Raw genomic sequence first — 16863 nt, forward strand, 5'->3', positions numbered from 1 at the left:
GCACATTCTCCTCGTGTCTGCGTGGGTTTCCTCCGGGTGCTCCGGTTTCCTCCCACAGTCCAAAGATGTGCGGGTTAGGTTGATTGGCCAGGTTAAAAATTGCCCCTTAGAGTCCTGAGATGCATAGGTTAGAGGGATTAGCGGGTAAATATGTGGGGATAGGATCTGGGTGGGATTGTGGTCGGTGCAGACTCGATGGGCCGAATGGCCTCCTTCTGCACTGTAGGGTTTCTATGATTTCTATGATTCTATGAACAGTGCAGCTCTCCTACAGTCCTGTCCAAGTCCCCAGATACGCCTTGAACCCACAACCTGACTCGGATGACAATGCTAACCCTGAGCATTGAAGAGAATATTTCTATCGAGTGGGCTACTTCTCACAAACTATTGTACTCAGTAACTGTATGGACATCAAATGACAACTGGATTAACTGATGTGATGCATCCCATGGCCAATCTGTTTGAAACCACAAATGGGAGCATGGAGCAGGTTGGAAAGAGGTGGATCCTTGGAACTGAATCCCAACAGAACTCAACGGCCCAGATCTTCCGCTGTGAGACCTGTGCGCTCTTACAGCTAGGGCTTTGACCCCAGCTGCCGCAGTAATGAACCAGCTCAGCCTTTCAAAGATAACACTGGAGTAGAGGAAGCAGAGAACACCAGCTGCAGTATCCGGGTACATTTCAGTGGGCGGATGAGTGGGGTAGTCAGGTAGGGGGAATAGTTGGGTCAGGCGAATCACTGAGTTACACCAGAGATTAAACTGTGCAACATTTCTGGGGTTAGTGCCAAGTCTCTGAATTCAGTGCAAGTGACATTGGTGTCGTGTTTGGCATAACATGATCCAGCCCCATCAGAAATGTCAACTTCCCCGGTAATGTGCACACATTCGACCAGTCCTAAAGTGTAACAACTAGAGTCCAGTCCATCATTGTGACTGACAGCAGAAGATCTAACCCAACGTCTTCAACTGAGGGAGGAGAGACTGGACAGGTTGAGTAATTTGATGCTTCAGTATTTATTGGATTCACAACTGTGATTAGCCAGGACATTGCAATTCAAAGTTTTGCACAATTTAAACAGGTATGATTAACATTTTAAACCCTTTCACAATTACTTGACTCTCCGTGACTAGGACAATACAATGGTCAGCAATGGGACATTCACACAGCTTTCTCTGAGTCACACTACTTTACAGTAATGTGGGCTGTAACCTTAAAGGCTGTCAATATATTGTTTAGCTTTTGAGGTACAAGATCAAGGTAATCTGGTTTTAAATGAAGACACTGAGGGACTCCAGAAACAGCAGGCACAGAATGCAGCGATCCCTTTACAGACATGCCAGTGGATAGCTGGAGGAAATTATCGGTTAACAGCAAGTTTTCATGCACGTTAAGCCCATTTTTCTGTGGGTGGAGATGGACAAACGTCCAACACCCTGTTTTCTGTCACTCCCGTGTTTGGTGTGTGCTGGCACTGCATCACGACAACTTTGCAAATCTCCCATTCCGGGGCACATGGGGATGCCAGAGGTGGATCAAGTACCCTCAGCACAAGTGGCCCAATTGTTCTGGGTCACTGACAACAACCAACCTTTTGAGAAATGTTCACCCTCGTGATTCTAAGGACCAAATACTCTGTGTTCAAAACAGACCAAAGTAACAGTGAGGTCAGGAAGGGAAGGATGGCACGCAGTCTGGTACGCAGGCACCAGGAGCCACACAGGGTCAAGTAACTGAGAGCCAGGTTGTTACAAACAATTCTCAAAATTACCGTTAAATAAAGTGCCAAAAGAAAATTACAAAAAGAAAACGAAAAATACATAACTGAGCCATGTAATGCAGTACGCAGGCAATACTTAGATCAAAATCTTCATAATGCCCTTTAAAAACCCACTTTGATATTGCATTTTCAAGTACAAGTGTGTCGCAAGATTGAAGTAATCACAATACACTTTTATTTAATAAACATTTGTTCCAAAGTTTGGCCAAAGGTTTACTTGTGTTTTTTTGGTTCCTACTATTCCCTGCTTCAACTGCCCAGGTGCCTGCGAGCAGTGTCACCTCCGGCTGTTCAGCAACTTGCTCCTTTGTCTGCTCATAGCATCCGGCTTCTCTTGTGACTGGGTGATTCAGTGATGACGTCGCTGCATTGGGCTGGCGCCCTCTTCCTCGAGCTGTCCAGGTGGCGGGCCATCTCCTCGGCTATAAAGCTATTTAAGTCCACGTCCTGCAGGCTGCCACGCCTGCGCACCGAGGCAGAGTTGCTGCCTGCATGTGTCGGGGACCCAGGTGTTGCTGAACGCACGCTAACATTCGCCATGGCGCCACTGAGGCCTGTGGGGGACACAAAGGCAGAAGAAAAACTATAAATCTCAATTCTACACTCACTCTGCCGCCCTGTGACCAACATTACACTGTCTTTCGAACAATCAGGAGGATAGGACAGATCTAAGAGCTTCCACCATGGGTGAGTCAGTCAACCCAAGGAAATGGACAAGTCAAATACATAATTCCCTAAACATGAGGAGCAGGTAAGTTAGAGTAATAAAGGGGAGCAATATCACACTGGGGTTTATAAATAGGAACAGGGTGTGCAAGTGCAAAGAGGTAATGATCAACTTGAACAGGGAATGAGGAGGCCAGTTACAGAACTCTGTGCAATACTGGGTGATCCATTCCAGGGGACATTAAATCCATAGAGAGCTTCCAGCGTAGATTCATCACCGATAAGAAGCTTTAATCATTAGAAACTTGAGATAGCAAGACCGTCTCCATGGCAGCAGAGATTTAAACAGATTTAATTGAGCTTTTAAAATTATGAAGTGAATGGGGATGATTTGGTTTGGGGAGTTGGCAATGAGGGGACATGAAATATAAAGTGGACCTTAAGAGCGAGGAGGATTAGGAACAATCTCCACGCAGGTTTTGACACAGGGAGAAATTAATGCTGAGATGATTGCATCTTTTTAGAAATAATAAATATGGGCACCGGGGGAGACAGACAGGGCAGCGGGATTAGATTGGGATTGCTCCAGTGAACAGCCAGCATAGACACAACGGGTCAATTGTCTTTAGTATAAATTTCTATTGTTCTATGTCACAAAGTCATAAATATTTATTATGGCTTTCTTGAGTTTGCGCACATAATGGAGATTTATCAAAACTGCGCGAGATATAGCCATCCTGCAAGGGATATAGCCATCCTGCAAGGGTATAGCCATCCTGCAAGGGATATAGCCATCCTGCAAGGGATATAGCCATCCTGCAAGGGATATAGCCATCCTGCAAGGGATATAGCCATCCTGCAAGGGATATAGCCATCCTGCAAGGGATATAGCCATCCTGCAAGGGATATAGCCATCCTGCAAGGGATATAGCCATCCTGCAAGGGATATAGCCATCCTGCAAGGGATATAGCCATCCTGCAAGGGATATAGCCATCCTGCAAGGGATATAGCCATCCTGCAAGGGATATAGCCATCCTGCAAGGGATATAGCCATCCTGCAAGGGATATAGCCATCCTGCAAGGGATATAGCCATCCTGCAAGGGATATAGCCATCCTGCAAGGGATATAGCCATCCTGCAAGGGATATAGCCATCCTGCAAGGGATATAGCCATCCTGCAAGGGATATAGCCATCCTGCAAGGGATATAGCCATCCTGCAAGGGATATAGCCATCCTGCAAGGGATATAGCCATCCTGCAAGGGATATAGCCATCCTGCAAGGGATATAGCCATCCTGCAAGGGCTGATTTGAACCCAGCTTCACCTCACAGTGAATATGCGCCTCGCCTCCAGCTACCCATTAACAAGCCACTACATGGAGAACCAGGGGACCAATGTGGCTGACTCTTCATTATCCTCTCGAATGGTCAGACAAGCCAATCGGTCATATCAAAGTGCTACAAAGGACAAGGTGACTTCATGAAGGTCATTAAGACCAGCAAGGGAAACTAAGGATGGACAATAAACATTAGCCTTACTGGTGATGACCACACCCTGGGTATGATTAAAGGAAAACCCTTCACTGGGTCTGACTTGGGATTCAAAATGGATTCATTTCCCCTTCTTGAAAAAAATACTGTTTTTGAATGAAATGGTACCCAACCCAACCTCCCAGACACCCAGGAGGCTCCCTCCCCATTACCTAATGTCGGAATTCTACAGTAATGTTATAAAATATATACCAGCTGATTCTGTCTGCTCAGAAGGCGGGAAAGTAAATTAGATTTAAAATCAGATGGCTTGATACGCTGATATTGCAGTCAAATGTTTAAACTTGTGGTTAGCGGAGTCTGGATTGCAACACTTCCAGGTTAATAGTGCCTGAATGCCAGGTATCTGGGACATGACTTATTACCAGATGGGAGAGGCAAAACGCACCAATGAGCCTAGGAAGAGAATAGTTTTCTCACATCAAAGACCCAGGCTGTTTTACTGTGATGGAGAGATGTCAAAAAAGATGGGAGATCACAGGATACCTACTTAAACACGTCTCAGATTCTGTTCAACTACTTAACCCTGAAACTTCAATTCACAGTGAAGGTCTGAGTGGCAGTGGGTAGAACAACGCAATTAGAGTGTTTGGGAGGTGACCAGAAATGTAGCCGATGCCTTTTTAAGACACTATGGAGGTGGAAGGAGAGATAGCACAAACTGGAGTGAGGGAGGGAGCTCCAGTGAGCAGAGAGCGCTGCAAAATGATGTGGCAACAGGAACGGTTTGACAGGGTTAACTCTCAAAGTATCATGCAATCCATCACCAGTTTATAACTGCATGCATCTCAAATAAAAAACCCAATTGTGAGCAGATTTCAGTCAGAAAGCATTCTGAACAATCCTTCAATTACCATGCACAGCAATGGCATCAGTAAATGCCTGCAGGTCACCCTCAGGAGTCCTGTTTGAATCTTCCTGTGCCAACACTGAAGAGGGTATGTTTAGTCGAGGTGCCAGTCTGCTGTTCCTCGAGGGTGGCGACTTCCTACACAGGAAGCTGAGCAAGTCCTCTCGGTGGATGATGTGTCTCCTCTTCTTCACCCAGGCCAGCATTTCCTTGTTCCTCCTCTGATAGCCTGCCTGCACACCCAAATCCAAGCTGGCTCTGTACGCCTCTAGCCCATCTGGAAAGCGAAAGGTGAATGTTAGATCGTGGGTGCAGATGGAGTTACCATGGTGACACAGCTAGGGCCTTCCTACAGAGTCTACTTTCAAAAGAAGCATGGCATCTAAAATGACAAAAAGATGAAACCAAATAGCACTGGGGTCCAGTGAGGTATAGAATGAGCTGCAGACCAGTAACCAATATATTTTCAGATAATGTAGAGAGGCAACATGTAAAACAGGAATTCAGGTGGGCAGGTGGCAAGATCTTGGGGATAGCACAAGTGTTGGGTGGACAGATGAGGCGAGGCGAGGTGACAATGGAGGCATGCTGGAGGAGGATAGTGTGATTAACTGAGACAGGTAGAGAGCGACAGCTTACCCCACACACACACAGGAGGCCATTTGTGATTGTAACAAAAGTACTGTGACAAGATGCAAAAACTTGATTGGAGGGATTCAAACATGGCGCTGGGAGGGATGACATATTCAAGGGCTTGAACTGAAAGGAAGGTTAGAGTTGGGACGGTAGACAGAGAAGGGTTAATGGGAGCAGAGAGAAACCGCAGCAGAATTGAAAGGCAAAGGAACAGTATCTGAAGAGGGAGAATCATTAACAATATTGGTTAACATAGGGGACTGGAAGGGAAGCTGGGTGGCCAGTCAGTGGGATAAGGCTGAGGAGTTGATCTCATGGACAAAAACGTGAGGAGAGAAACTAGAGAAAGATGGGAGTTTAGGGACAGGACACAGGAATAACCTAAGGGAAGTTTGGCATGGCGAGCGAGTGGAAGGAAGCAACAGATATGGATGGCAAAGAATATGAGCTCCTCACCAACTTCCTTCTGGAGGGAGAGGTGCTTAAGAAAACTCTTAAAAGGAAAAGACAAGGGTTATTCCAAGATGATCCGGATAGAGTGAGCAGTTTTGCAGAGGGGAGCTGGGTTGTGTGTGGCCACTGTCTCCGGCTGAATCAAGCCGTCTCGCATCCACTCCATCAGGAAGACCTCACTCAATTCCAGCGCTGCCACAGCCAAAACCCTTTGTTACCTCTAGAATTGATTATTCCCATGCTGCCTTGGCCAGCCTTTCAATCTCCATGCTATGTAAACTTGAACTCATTAAAATGTTGCTGTCCCTGTTCTAACCTGTGCTCACTGACTTAACCTGGCTCCTGGTCTAGCAACATTTCAATTCAAAAAGTCTCAACTGTGTTTTCAAATTTTGTACTCCAATGCCCTTGCAATAAAGACCAACACGGCACAGCAGTTAGCACTGAAGCTTCACAACGCCAGGGGCTCGGGTTCAATCCCGGCCTCGGGTGACTGTGCGGAGTTTGCACTTTCTCCCTGTGTCTGCATGGGTTTCCTCCGGGTGCTCTGGTTTCCTCCCACAGTCCAAAGATGTACGGGTTAGGTTGATTGGCTATGCTAAATTACGCCTTAGTGTCAGGGGGATTAGTAGGATAAATGCATGAGGTTAAGGGGTTGGAGCCTGGGTGGGATTGTGGTCGGTGCAGACCCAATGGGCCGAAAGAATCCTACAGTGCAGAAGGAGCCGATGTAAACATGTAATTTGCCTTCCTAGTTGCTTGCCGTACCTCTTAAAAGTTTTTCTTTTCTTCAAAGAAAGTGAATCACATCAATTCCCCACATTATACTCCATATGGCAGCTTGTCATATGTTAAGGAAGGCAAAGGAAATTTGGCACGTCCACTACAGCTCTCACCAACCTTTACAGATGCACCAAAGAAAGCATTCTTTCTGGTTGTATCACAGTTTGGTATGGCTCCTGCTCTGACCAAGACCATAAGAAACTGCAGAGATATGTCCCATATATCCCTAAGTTCTGCTTTCTTTCCATTGGCCAATCCTCAATCCATGTTAATATATTATCCCTCAACCCCATGGGCCCCACCTTGCATACTAACCTTTTGTCTGGGACCATTTTAATTGTTTTTGAAAAGTTAAGTATACACCATCTACTGGCTCCCTTTTATCTACAAGCTGTAATCTCCTATCCTGTAATTCCACTGTATTCTCTTGAACAATGATGACACATTTGCTAACTTTCAATCCACAGGGCCTATTCTAAAATCTAGGAAATTCTGGAGAATGAACTGTATATTGTTAGTTTAGTAGTTTATTTATTAGTGTCACAAGTAGGTTTACATTCACACTGCAATGAAGTTACTGTGAAAATCCCCATGTCACCACACTTAAGCGCCTGTTCGGGTACACTGAGGGAGAATTTAGCACGGCCAATGCACCTAACCAGCACATCTTTCAGACTGTGGGAGGAAACCAGAGCATCCGGAGGAAACCCACGCAGATGCGGGGAGAATATGCAGACTCTGCAGTGACCCAAGCCGGGAATTGAACCCGGATCCCTGGCGCTGTGAGGCAGGAGTGCTGCCTCAGGGTGCCAGATCAGAAATCCCAAGGTAGATAATGAAGCCAGGCTATTTCTCAGTAGAAAAATGCTGCGCCCCAGGAGTGATCCCACTGACAAATTAGGGATTTTAAAAATCAAAACAAGCTTTATTCATAACGATTTAAAATGACTAACAAAATGAAACAGTTTAACTCTTAACTGTTGAACAATCTTTAAACATGACAAGAAACAAACTTTAACTTCTAACTTATTGCCGATCAGTTCCAATGAAGCAATATTCCTCTTATAGATTTAATATCCCATTCTAAAATGAGTTAGCAAATTCAGTCAAACTAGCTTTGACTGGAGCAAACTGCCCTGGAGATTTCAGAGAGGTATTCTCAGAGACAGAGTGAATGTGTGTGTGTGTGAGTGAGAGAGAGAAGAGTGCCCCTTTTTAAATGCTCCAGTCAGCAACTGCCTTCTTCAAATGTAAATGAAACCGTTTTTCTGCTACAATCCTAGCTCCTCCCATTTCTGATATCACATGACTCTGTTCCTGTACATCTAACTTACCTTATTACTTTAATCAAAAAACACATCAAGCCTTCTGCTAAATCAACACTTAAATGGCTAAAATGAGTAATTATCCTGCTTTCTCAGCAACTTCTGAATTCCTTCCAAACAAACTGACTCTGTCGGAAATCACTGCATCCTAAAGCAGTCCCTCACAAACATAAATATATAAAGATAGCAGTTTCATCACACCATTGCCTCTAGAACGATCTTGATCCAGGTCCTGGGGAATCGCTGGCTTTTTGTATTTTAAGTTTCTCTAACACTTTTCCATGCTGATATTAAATACTCAATCTTCCTCTTATTAACTTATGGGTTACCACCCTAACCCATTTCGATATATGTAATATATGTCCTCAACTTTGCCATTTCCTCATTCAACCCAAAATTCTCTCCAATCCCAATCTAAGGGATCAATATTTACTTTGGCTACTCCATTTTTATATTCCTAGCCAGGCTACTATCAGTCTGCTTTGCAGCCTTTTATCAACTCTTTGGTCACTCTGCTGATTTCTCAACTCTGACCACCAGTTTTCACAAAATTATAAGCCTCTTCTAAATCTCTTACTATGCTTAAGTTCTCTAGAAAGCCCTGGATGAGCCATTCTCACCAAGTTTCTTTTAATGGAACGCATTTTTGAAAATTGAGTAATTTCTTGAAGTGTTTCTCACTGTTTATTTACTGCCATACCTTTCAGTCTTTTCATCCAATTGAATTTAGCTAGCTCTCCCCTCATACCTATGCAATTGACTTGACATTAAGTTTAAGATTTTTGTTTGGACATTATTGTCACCCTCAACTTAATATGGAATTCAATGCATTGTGATTACTTTTTCTCAATGGGCCTTTCACTAATTAACTATGTCTCGTCACACAATACTAGATATACGATAGCTTTATCGCTAATTGTTCCACAACGTATTGTTCTCCGATGCTGTCATGAAAGTATTCTACAAACTTACCTTTCAGGCTACTTTTGTCAATTTGATTTCTCCAGTCTGTATGAAGTTTAAAGTTGCCTGCGATAATTACATTCCTTTCATTACAAGCTCCAGTTGTGGTGGGTTTAATCAACAGTATAACTACTGTTAGGAGGCTTATAAACTGCTCACAGCAGTGATCCTCATTATTCCTAATCTCTACCAAACTGATTCCACATCCTGATCTTTTCTTACAACAGCCTGTCGCATCCTATTATGTCCAGTCCTCCTCTTCCATGCTGCCGAGTTGTGCAGCCTAGAATATTTACCAACCTTGGTCACCTTGCAACTGTGTCTCTGCAATGCGATTTGATTAAACCTGTTCATCTTGATTTGTTCTGTTAGTTTGTCTCTTGTTACAAACACTTTGTGCATTCAGATAAAGTGCCTTGCATTTTACTGTAAGCTCTATTTTTGAATGGATCGGAGCAGCTGATTGCTGTTACATTCTGTCACTTTGACCCAATTGCCTTTACCCATACATCATTGCCCAAGTTGCGAGTGATCTATTGCATCGTTTTTCCTCTTAATCTCCCTTTATCTGATCCCTCCCACCGTTTTTAGTTTAAATCCCTATCTGTAGTTTGTTATATGATTTGAGGACACTAATCCCAGTCGGAATAAATGGAGCTCCTGCAATAGTCCAGCTACCTCACTGTCCTGTACTGGTGTCAGTTCCTCATGGATCAAAACTCTTTCTTTCCATACCACTCTTTGTGTCACACATTTAATTCTCCAATCTGTCTGACCGTATGCTAATTTGCACGTGGTTTAAGTCGTAATCCCAATGAATTTAGAACACAGTTCCTCAAACTCCTTAAGCACCACTGCTGAATGAGCTGGTCGAGTCCTAAGGATATTGCGGAAGGTGACGAAGGAACCAATAAGAGGGAAAAACATACATTCTCATCAACCTGCCTGCCATAGATGCATCTGCCCATGACAATATTAGCGGAAGCAATCACCAAAGTCCTTGTGGCAATAAAGTCCCGTCTTGACATTGAGATACTGTCTATCGTGTTGTATGGCACTACCATTGTGCTAAATGGGACAATCTTTGAAGAGATCTAGCAACTCAAGACTGGCCATCCACGAGGCGCTGTGGGCCATCTGCAGCAGCAGAGTTGTACTCAACCACAATCTGTAACCTCATGGCATATCTCCCCCTCAACCATTACCACCAAGTCAGGGGATCAACTTGGTTCAATTAATTATGTAGGAGAGTATGCCAGAAGCATTCCTAAAAATGAGGTGCCCTGGAACTCCCTCCCTAACAGCACTGTGGGTGTACCTACACCACAGGAACTGCAGCGGTTTAAGGAGGCAGCTCACCACCACCTTCTCAAGGGCAGTCTTGGGGAAGCCCTGCACATCAATAAATGTTGGCCTAGCCGGTAAAGTCCATATCCCTTGAATTAATTTTTAAAAGTCCTAGTTTAACCTTTGTCATTGGTTGCTAGTGGATTATCCTGTTCGAAGTTGTTCTCCAGTCATGAGATGTTTGAACCCAACACTGGGCAGGCTACCTAACCTTCAGAACCCCCCATCACAGCTGCAGAGAACAGCATCTATTCCCCAATTTCAATATCTCCTATCGCTCGATAGGATCATTCAATTTCTCAGGTTCAATATTTCTGTGCTTACTTCTTGTGGCTGGGACACTGCATTTACTGACATATCAGTAACTCACATGCCATGAAGCACTGTGTGATTGAGATTATGATGCTCTATGAAAATTGTTGATAGTGTCTATTTAGGATTTTACACATTGATGAAACAGCAGAGCTGAAGAGGAGAAAAGCCCTTTCCAAACTTGTAGACCTGGGACATTGATGTAGAACAAGCCACTGAACACAAATAGTCTGCTGGACCTCGATGGACCTGGGAACCATTTGGGATCCATGGGCACTAATGATTTGACGATGCACAGCGATGTAACGTACCTTTATACAGGCAAGTAACAGAAGTGGCTGCTGTCTGGAATGGCTTCCACAGACTCTGAATACCCAGCTGCTGCTCATAAACACGATCTGAAAAGGCAACAAAATGTCTTCAATTGGAATCTTAAACTGAAATGTAAACTCCGCCCCACCGCCCCCAAAATGCTGATTAAACCACTTCTACTCAATTCTGACCAATCCATTTGTGTTGAGCAGCTGAGCTCCACTCACTGAAAAACAAACAACAGGACTGAAATAAAGTAACTATTAATAACTGGAATGGATAAACAGATTATTGTTAATAAAATCCCTCAAACAACCATGTGGGACAAAGAAAAATGACAAAGATCTCATTTGAACCTATTAAATTTAGTGGGTTGCTGCTTACCACAGTGCGCCCCAATGTTACTGACCCATACTGTACCCATATAATAGTGACACACCCACCCCCACCAGTACTGTACCCATATAATAGTGACACACCCACCCCCACCAGTACTGTACCCATATAATAGTGACACACCCACCCCCACCAGTACTGTACCCATATAATAGTGACACACCCACCCCCACCAGTACTGTACCCATATAATAGTGACACACCCACGCCCACCAGTACTGTACCCATATAATAGTGACACACCCACGCCCACCAGTACTGTACCCATATAACAGTGACACTCCCACCCCCACCAGTACTGTACCCATATAATAGTGACACACCCACCAGTACTGTACCCATATAATAGTGACACACCCACGCCCACCAGTACTGTACCCATATAATAGTGACACACCCACCCCCACCAGTACTGTACCCATATAATAGTGACACTCCCACCCCCACCAGTACTGTACCCATATAATAGTGACACTCCCACCCCCACCAGTACTGTACCCATATAATAGTGACACTCCCACCCCCACCAGTACTGTACCCATATAAGAGTGACACTCCCACCCCCACCAGTACTGTACCCATATAATAGTGACACTCCGACCCCCACCAGTACTGTACCCATATAATAGTGACACTCCCACCCCCACCAGTACTGTACCCATATAATAGTGACACACCCACCAGTACTGTACCCATATAATAGTGACACACCCACCCCCACCAGTACTGTACCCATATAATAGTGACACACCCACCAGTACTGTACCCATATAATAGTGACACACCCACTCCCACCAGTACTGTACCCATATAATAGTGACACACCCACCAGTACTGTACCCATATAATAGTGACACACCCACCCCCACCAGTAGTGTACCCATATAGTGACACACCCACCAGTACTATGCCCGTATAATAGTGACACACCCACCCCCACCAGTACGGTACCCGTATAATAGTGACACTCCCACCCCCACCAGTACTGTACCCATATAATAGTGACACACCCACCAGTACTGTACCCATATAATAGTGACACACCCATCAGTACTGTACCCATATAATTGTGACACACTCACCAGTACTGTACCCATATAATAGTGACACACCCACCCCCACCAGTACTGTACCCATATAATAGTGACGCACCCACCAGTACTGTACCCATATAGTGACACACCCACCAGTACTATGCCCGTATAGTGACACACCAGCCCCCACCAGTACTGTACCCGTATAATAGTGACACTCCCACGCCCACCAGTACTGTACCCATATAATAGTGACACACCCACGCCCACCAGTACTGTACCCGTATAATAGTGACACACCCACGCCCACCAGTACTGTACCCGTATAATAGTGACACAGCCATACCAACCAGTACTGTACCCGAATAGTGACACACCCACCAGTACTGTACCCGTATAATAGTGACACACCCACCCCCATCAGTACTGTACCCGGATAATAGTGACACACCCACCCCCACCAGTACTGTACCCGTATAATAGTGACACACCCACCCCCACTAGTACTGTACCCGGATAATAGTGACACAGCCGCACCAACCAGTACTGTACCCATAAAATAGTGACACACCCACCCCCACCAGTACTGTACCCCAGTGTTATACAGTGACAGACCTGTACCCGGAATCAGTCTGGTGAACCTCCCCTGAATTGCCAACAATGCCTCCACACCCTACCTCAAATAAGGAAACCAAAATTGGTCCCACCAACACTTCTCTACTTTTAGACTGGGTGGCACAGTGGCAATTGGATTTCAGGCCAACCTCATATACCTACTCCCAATACCTCTTCCCCCCATAACATCCCCCCCCCCACACCCCTTCCCCCCCTAACATCACCCACCCACACCCCTTCCCCCCACAACATCCGCTCCCCCCACGTCACTGCCCCTCCCCCACGTCACTGCCCCTTCCCCACTCTGCTCCCCCCACGTCACTGCCCTTCCCCCACTCTGCTCCCCCCACGTCACTGCCCCTCCCCCACTCTGCTCCCCCCACGTCACTGCCCCTCCCCCATCACTGCTCCTCCGCCACTCTGCTCCCCGATCATTGCCCCTCCGCCACTCAGCTCCCCGATCATTGCCCCTCCGCCACTCAGCTCCCCCATCATTGCCCCTCCGCCACTCTGCTCCCCCATCATTGCCCCTCCGCCACTCTGCTCCCCCATCATTGCCCCTCCTCCACTCTGCGTCCCCATCATTGCCCCTCCTCCACTCTGCTCCCCCATCATTGCCCCTCCCCCACTCTGTTCCCCCATCATTGCCCCTCCCCCACTCTGCTCCCCCATCATTGCCCCTCCCCTACCATTGCCCCTCCTCCACTCTGCTCCCCCCATTACTGCCCCTCCCCCACCATTGCCCCTCCCCCACTCTGCTCCCCCATCATTGCCCCTCCCCCACTCTGCTCCCATCACTGTCCCTCCCCCACTCTCCCCATCATTGCCCCTCCCCCACTCTGCTCCCCCCATCACTGCCCCTCCCCCACTCTGCTCCCCCCATCATTGACCCTCCCCACTCTGCTCCCCCCCATCATTGCCCATCCTCCACTCTGCTCCCCCATCATTGCCCCTTCTCCACTCTGCTCCCCCCATCATTGCCCCTCCTCCACTCTGCTCCCCCCCATCATTGCCCCTCCTCCACTCTGCTCCCCCCCATCATTGCCCCTCCCCACTCTGCTCCCCCCATCATTGCCCCTCCCCCACTCTGCTCCCCCCATCATTGCCCCTCCTCCACTCTGCTCCCCCCATCATTGCCCCTCCCCACTCTGCTCCCCCCCATCATTGCCCCTCCTCCACTCTGCTCCCCCCATCATTGCCCCTCCCCACTCTGCTCCCCCCCATCATTGCCCCTCCCCACTCTGCTCCCCCCATCATTGCCCCTCCTCCACTCTGCTCCCCCCATCATTGCCCCTCCCCACTCTGCTCCCCCCATCATTGCCCCTCCCCCACTCTGCTCCCCCATCATTGCCCCTCCCCTCTCTGCTCCCCCCCATCATTGCCCCTCCCCCACTCTGCTCCCCCCCATCATTTCCCCCCACTGCCCTCTTCCCATATCTCCCCCAGCCCCCCCCAAATCACTTCCCCACTCCGGTACCTTTGTAGAGCTGGGCAATGGCGGTGGCTGAGTTCTGGAAGCAGAGCCACAGCCGCTGTCTCTGGGCCTCGGCCTCGGTGCCGCCGGCCCCGCTCTCCGCCGCCGCCCCGGGCCCAGCTCCCTGCCGCTCGTCCTCTTCCAGACACTGGCGCTCCCAGCCGGACAGCCAGTTTTCAGGGCCATGCCCTGCCATCACGGAATCGCTGGGCGCCTTGGCCTCCTCCATCCGCGGCCCGGGAAAAGCCGCCCCACCGCCGGCCGCCCGGCACAGCCGCAATCCAGCCGCCGGCGCCCCGCTGCGTCTGCGCGAAGCCGCTCGGCCCCACCTCCTGCCGGCGGCCGGCTCATTGCGCAGGCGCTGTTTGCCATCCCGGGCGCCCTGCTTCATCCTTTGCTTACTCTCTGGCACTACGCATGCGCCGCACCCACTCCCCGCCCCGGGAGCTGCGGCTTGCTCCGAATGCGCAGGCGCCATCTCCGCGCTGCCGTCTGGGAGTTGTAGTTGTTTATCTGCGTTGCGTAATTGCCCAATCTGAGATCACGTGCTGCACCGCGGTCCAATGAGGACGGGCTGATTGTGGCGTCACGTGATGTGATTTGCCCGACAGTAACCCGTCCATTTGTACCCGGATGTTGAGCCAAGCTGCTACATTTCTATAGCACCCATAGAGCTTTATACACAATTAAGGGCCAGCACCCGTGTACTTTACTGCACTAAACCAAAAGCTATATAATTTAATCCTATTTCCATTCTACTTCACAACTTATGAACTTACATATATGATTAAATACATATGGCACAGAACATAGGAACAGGAGTAGGCCATTCAGTCCCTCTAGCCTGTTCCAAAGAGGCTATGTATCTCAACCAGTCCAATGCCAGTGTTTACGCACCTCCAAATGAGCCTCCTCCCATCTTAGCCAGAAGGAAAAAAATAGTAAAGCGGGAATATAAGAGTAATGGTCTGAACTGGTGCTTGTAACTGACTATTCCCTTCTTCCAAGAACTTTTTGCCCCTTCGCCCTTGTCTGGCTTCCCCTTGCTATGCGCTTACACAACTCCTGGAGGTTACATCAGATTAGCCATGATATCATAGAGAAAACTTGATGAACCAAATGGCCTACCTCTGCTCCTACATCTTATGGTAGCAAATTCGATTCCTGGCTTGCTGTCTGTGTAGAGTCTGCACGTTCTTCCCATGTCTGCGTGGGTTTCCTCCGGGTGCTCCGGTTTCCTCCCACAATCTGAAAGACGTGCTAGTTAGGTGCATTGGCTATGCTAAATTCTCTCTGTGTACCCGAACAGGTGCCGGAGCGTGGCGACTAGGGAATTTTCACAGTAACTTCATTGCAGTGTTAATGTAAGCCTACTTGTGACACTAATAAATAAACTTTAAAAAAAACTGAGAAAGAACCTATTTTTTAATATAGAGGTAATATTTTCCCATTTTGACACATTTTACAGTTAAATATATGTTAACAATACTACATGGTTTAACCAATCCCAAAACAACAATAGCTAATTATTAAAAGTTTTTTAAAGTTTATTTATTAGTGTCACAAATAGACTTACATTAACACTGCAATGAAGTTACTGTGAAAGTCCCCTAGTCGCCACACTCCGGTGCCAATATTCACAATGTTAAAATTTGAAATTTGAGAATGTTGTGAAGAAACGGTAAAGAATTTCTTCATTTTAAGTAGGAAGTCTGATGAAATATGTACTTCGCATTGTGTATGAATTTGTCAAATTCTGGTCTGACTCGAGTGATTGCATCCCCATTCTTAAGCTTTATGTTCAAGAAGACATGTTCTGAGCTGCACTCTGTAATGTGAACCTCAGACTTAATTTTTGCACTCTCTTTCCCCATCCATGCAGCTCTCCCTCTCCCCCTGGCTGCGCAGCGCTCCCTCTCCCCTGGCCACCCAGCACACCCTCTCCCGCTGGACCAGTGCTGGATTTAGGCATAAGCTAGACAAACTACAGCTTAGGGCCTCACAATCCGCAGGGGCCTCACAAAATTTCAGAAGGTTTACAATGAAGACAACATTTAAGAGTGGATACCAGAAAAGAAAAAGAAAGCACCAGCTTGAAGAGCAACTCAAAAAATTACCAAAATTACCAAAATCTATGAGAGATCAAACCAGCCAAATGATAAATATGTAATCAGTAAATGCACTCATTTGAAAATAATTTGTATTTTTCACTTTAAATACCTTGCTATTAAATAATTAAAAGGCATAATTATGTTTTCAATTTTTTTGTGGCGACCCAAGCTCCTGTTTCGTTACGCACCTTTGTGAGACCTTCTGGTGTAACTTTTTAACAAGGGGCCTCCAAGCTTTAGATAGCTTACGG

At 46.9% G+C, this 16863-nt stretch overlaps 1 protein-coding gene across 1 annotated transcript; it reads right to left on the minus strand.

Moving 5' to 3' along the window:
* Positions 1-1000: 1000 nt before the first annotated feature.
* LOC144501496 (HUWE1-associated protein modifying stress responses 1-like) lies at positions 1001-16715 on the minus strand. Its single transcript, XM_078225286.1, has 4 exons — positions 14505-16715; positions 10982-11068; positions 4856-5128; positions 1001-2337 (listed from the first exon to the last, which is right to left on the minus strand). The coding sequence occupies exons 1-4, from the start codon at positions 14977-14979 to the stop codon at positions 2099-2101; spliced, it is 1074 nt and encodes a 357-aa protein (XP_078081412.1). The 5' UTR covers positions 14980-16715; the 3' UTR covers positions 1001-2098.
* Positions 16716-16863: the final 148 nt, after the last annotated feature.

Source organism: Mustelus asterias, chromosome 12 (assembly GCF_964213995.1).
Source record: "Mustelus asterias chromosome 12, sMusAst1.hap1.1, whole genome shotgun sequence".
Classification (NCBI taxonomy): domain Eukaryota; kingdom Metazoa; phylum Chordata; class Chondrichthyes; order Carcharhiniformes; family Triakidae; genus Mustelus; species Mustelus asterias.

Excerpts from the sequence above, each read along its gene's own strand:
- LOC144501496 (XM_078225286.1), bottom strand. The coding sequence starts at position 14,979 with ATGGCGCCTGCGCATTCGGAGCAAGCCGCAGCTCCCGGGGCGGGGAGT. Across the intron at positions 5,129-10,981 it reads TGTTACTTGCCTGTATAAAG|ATGGGCTAGAGGCGTACAGA; the intron begins GTACGTTACATC and ends TTCGCTTTCCAG. Across the intron at positions 2,338-4,855 it reads TGATGCCATTGCTGTGCATG|GCCTCAGTGGCGCCATGGCG; the intron begins GTAATTGAAGGA and ends TGTCCCCCACAG.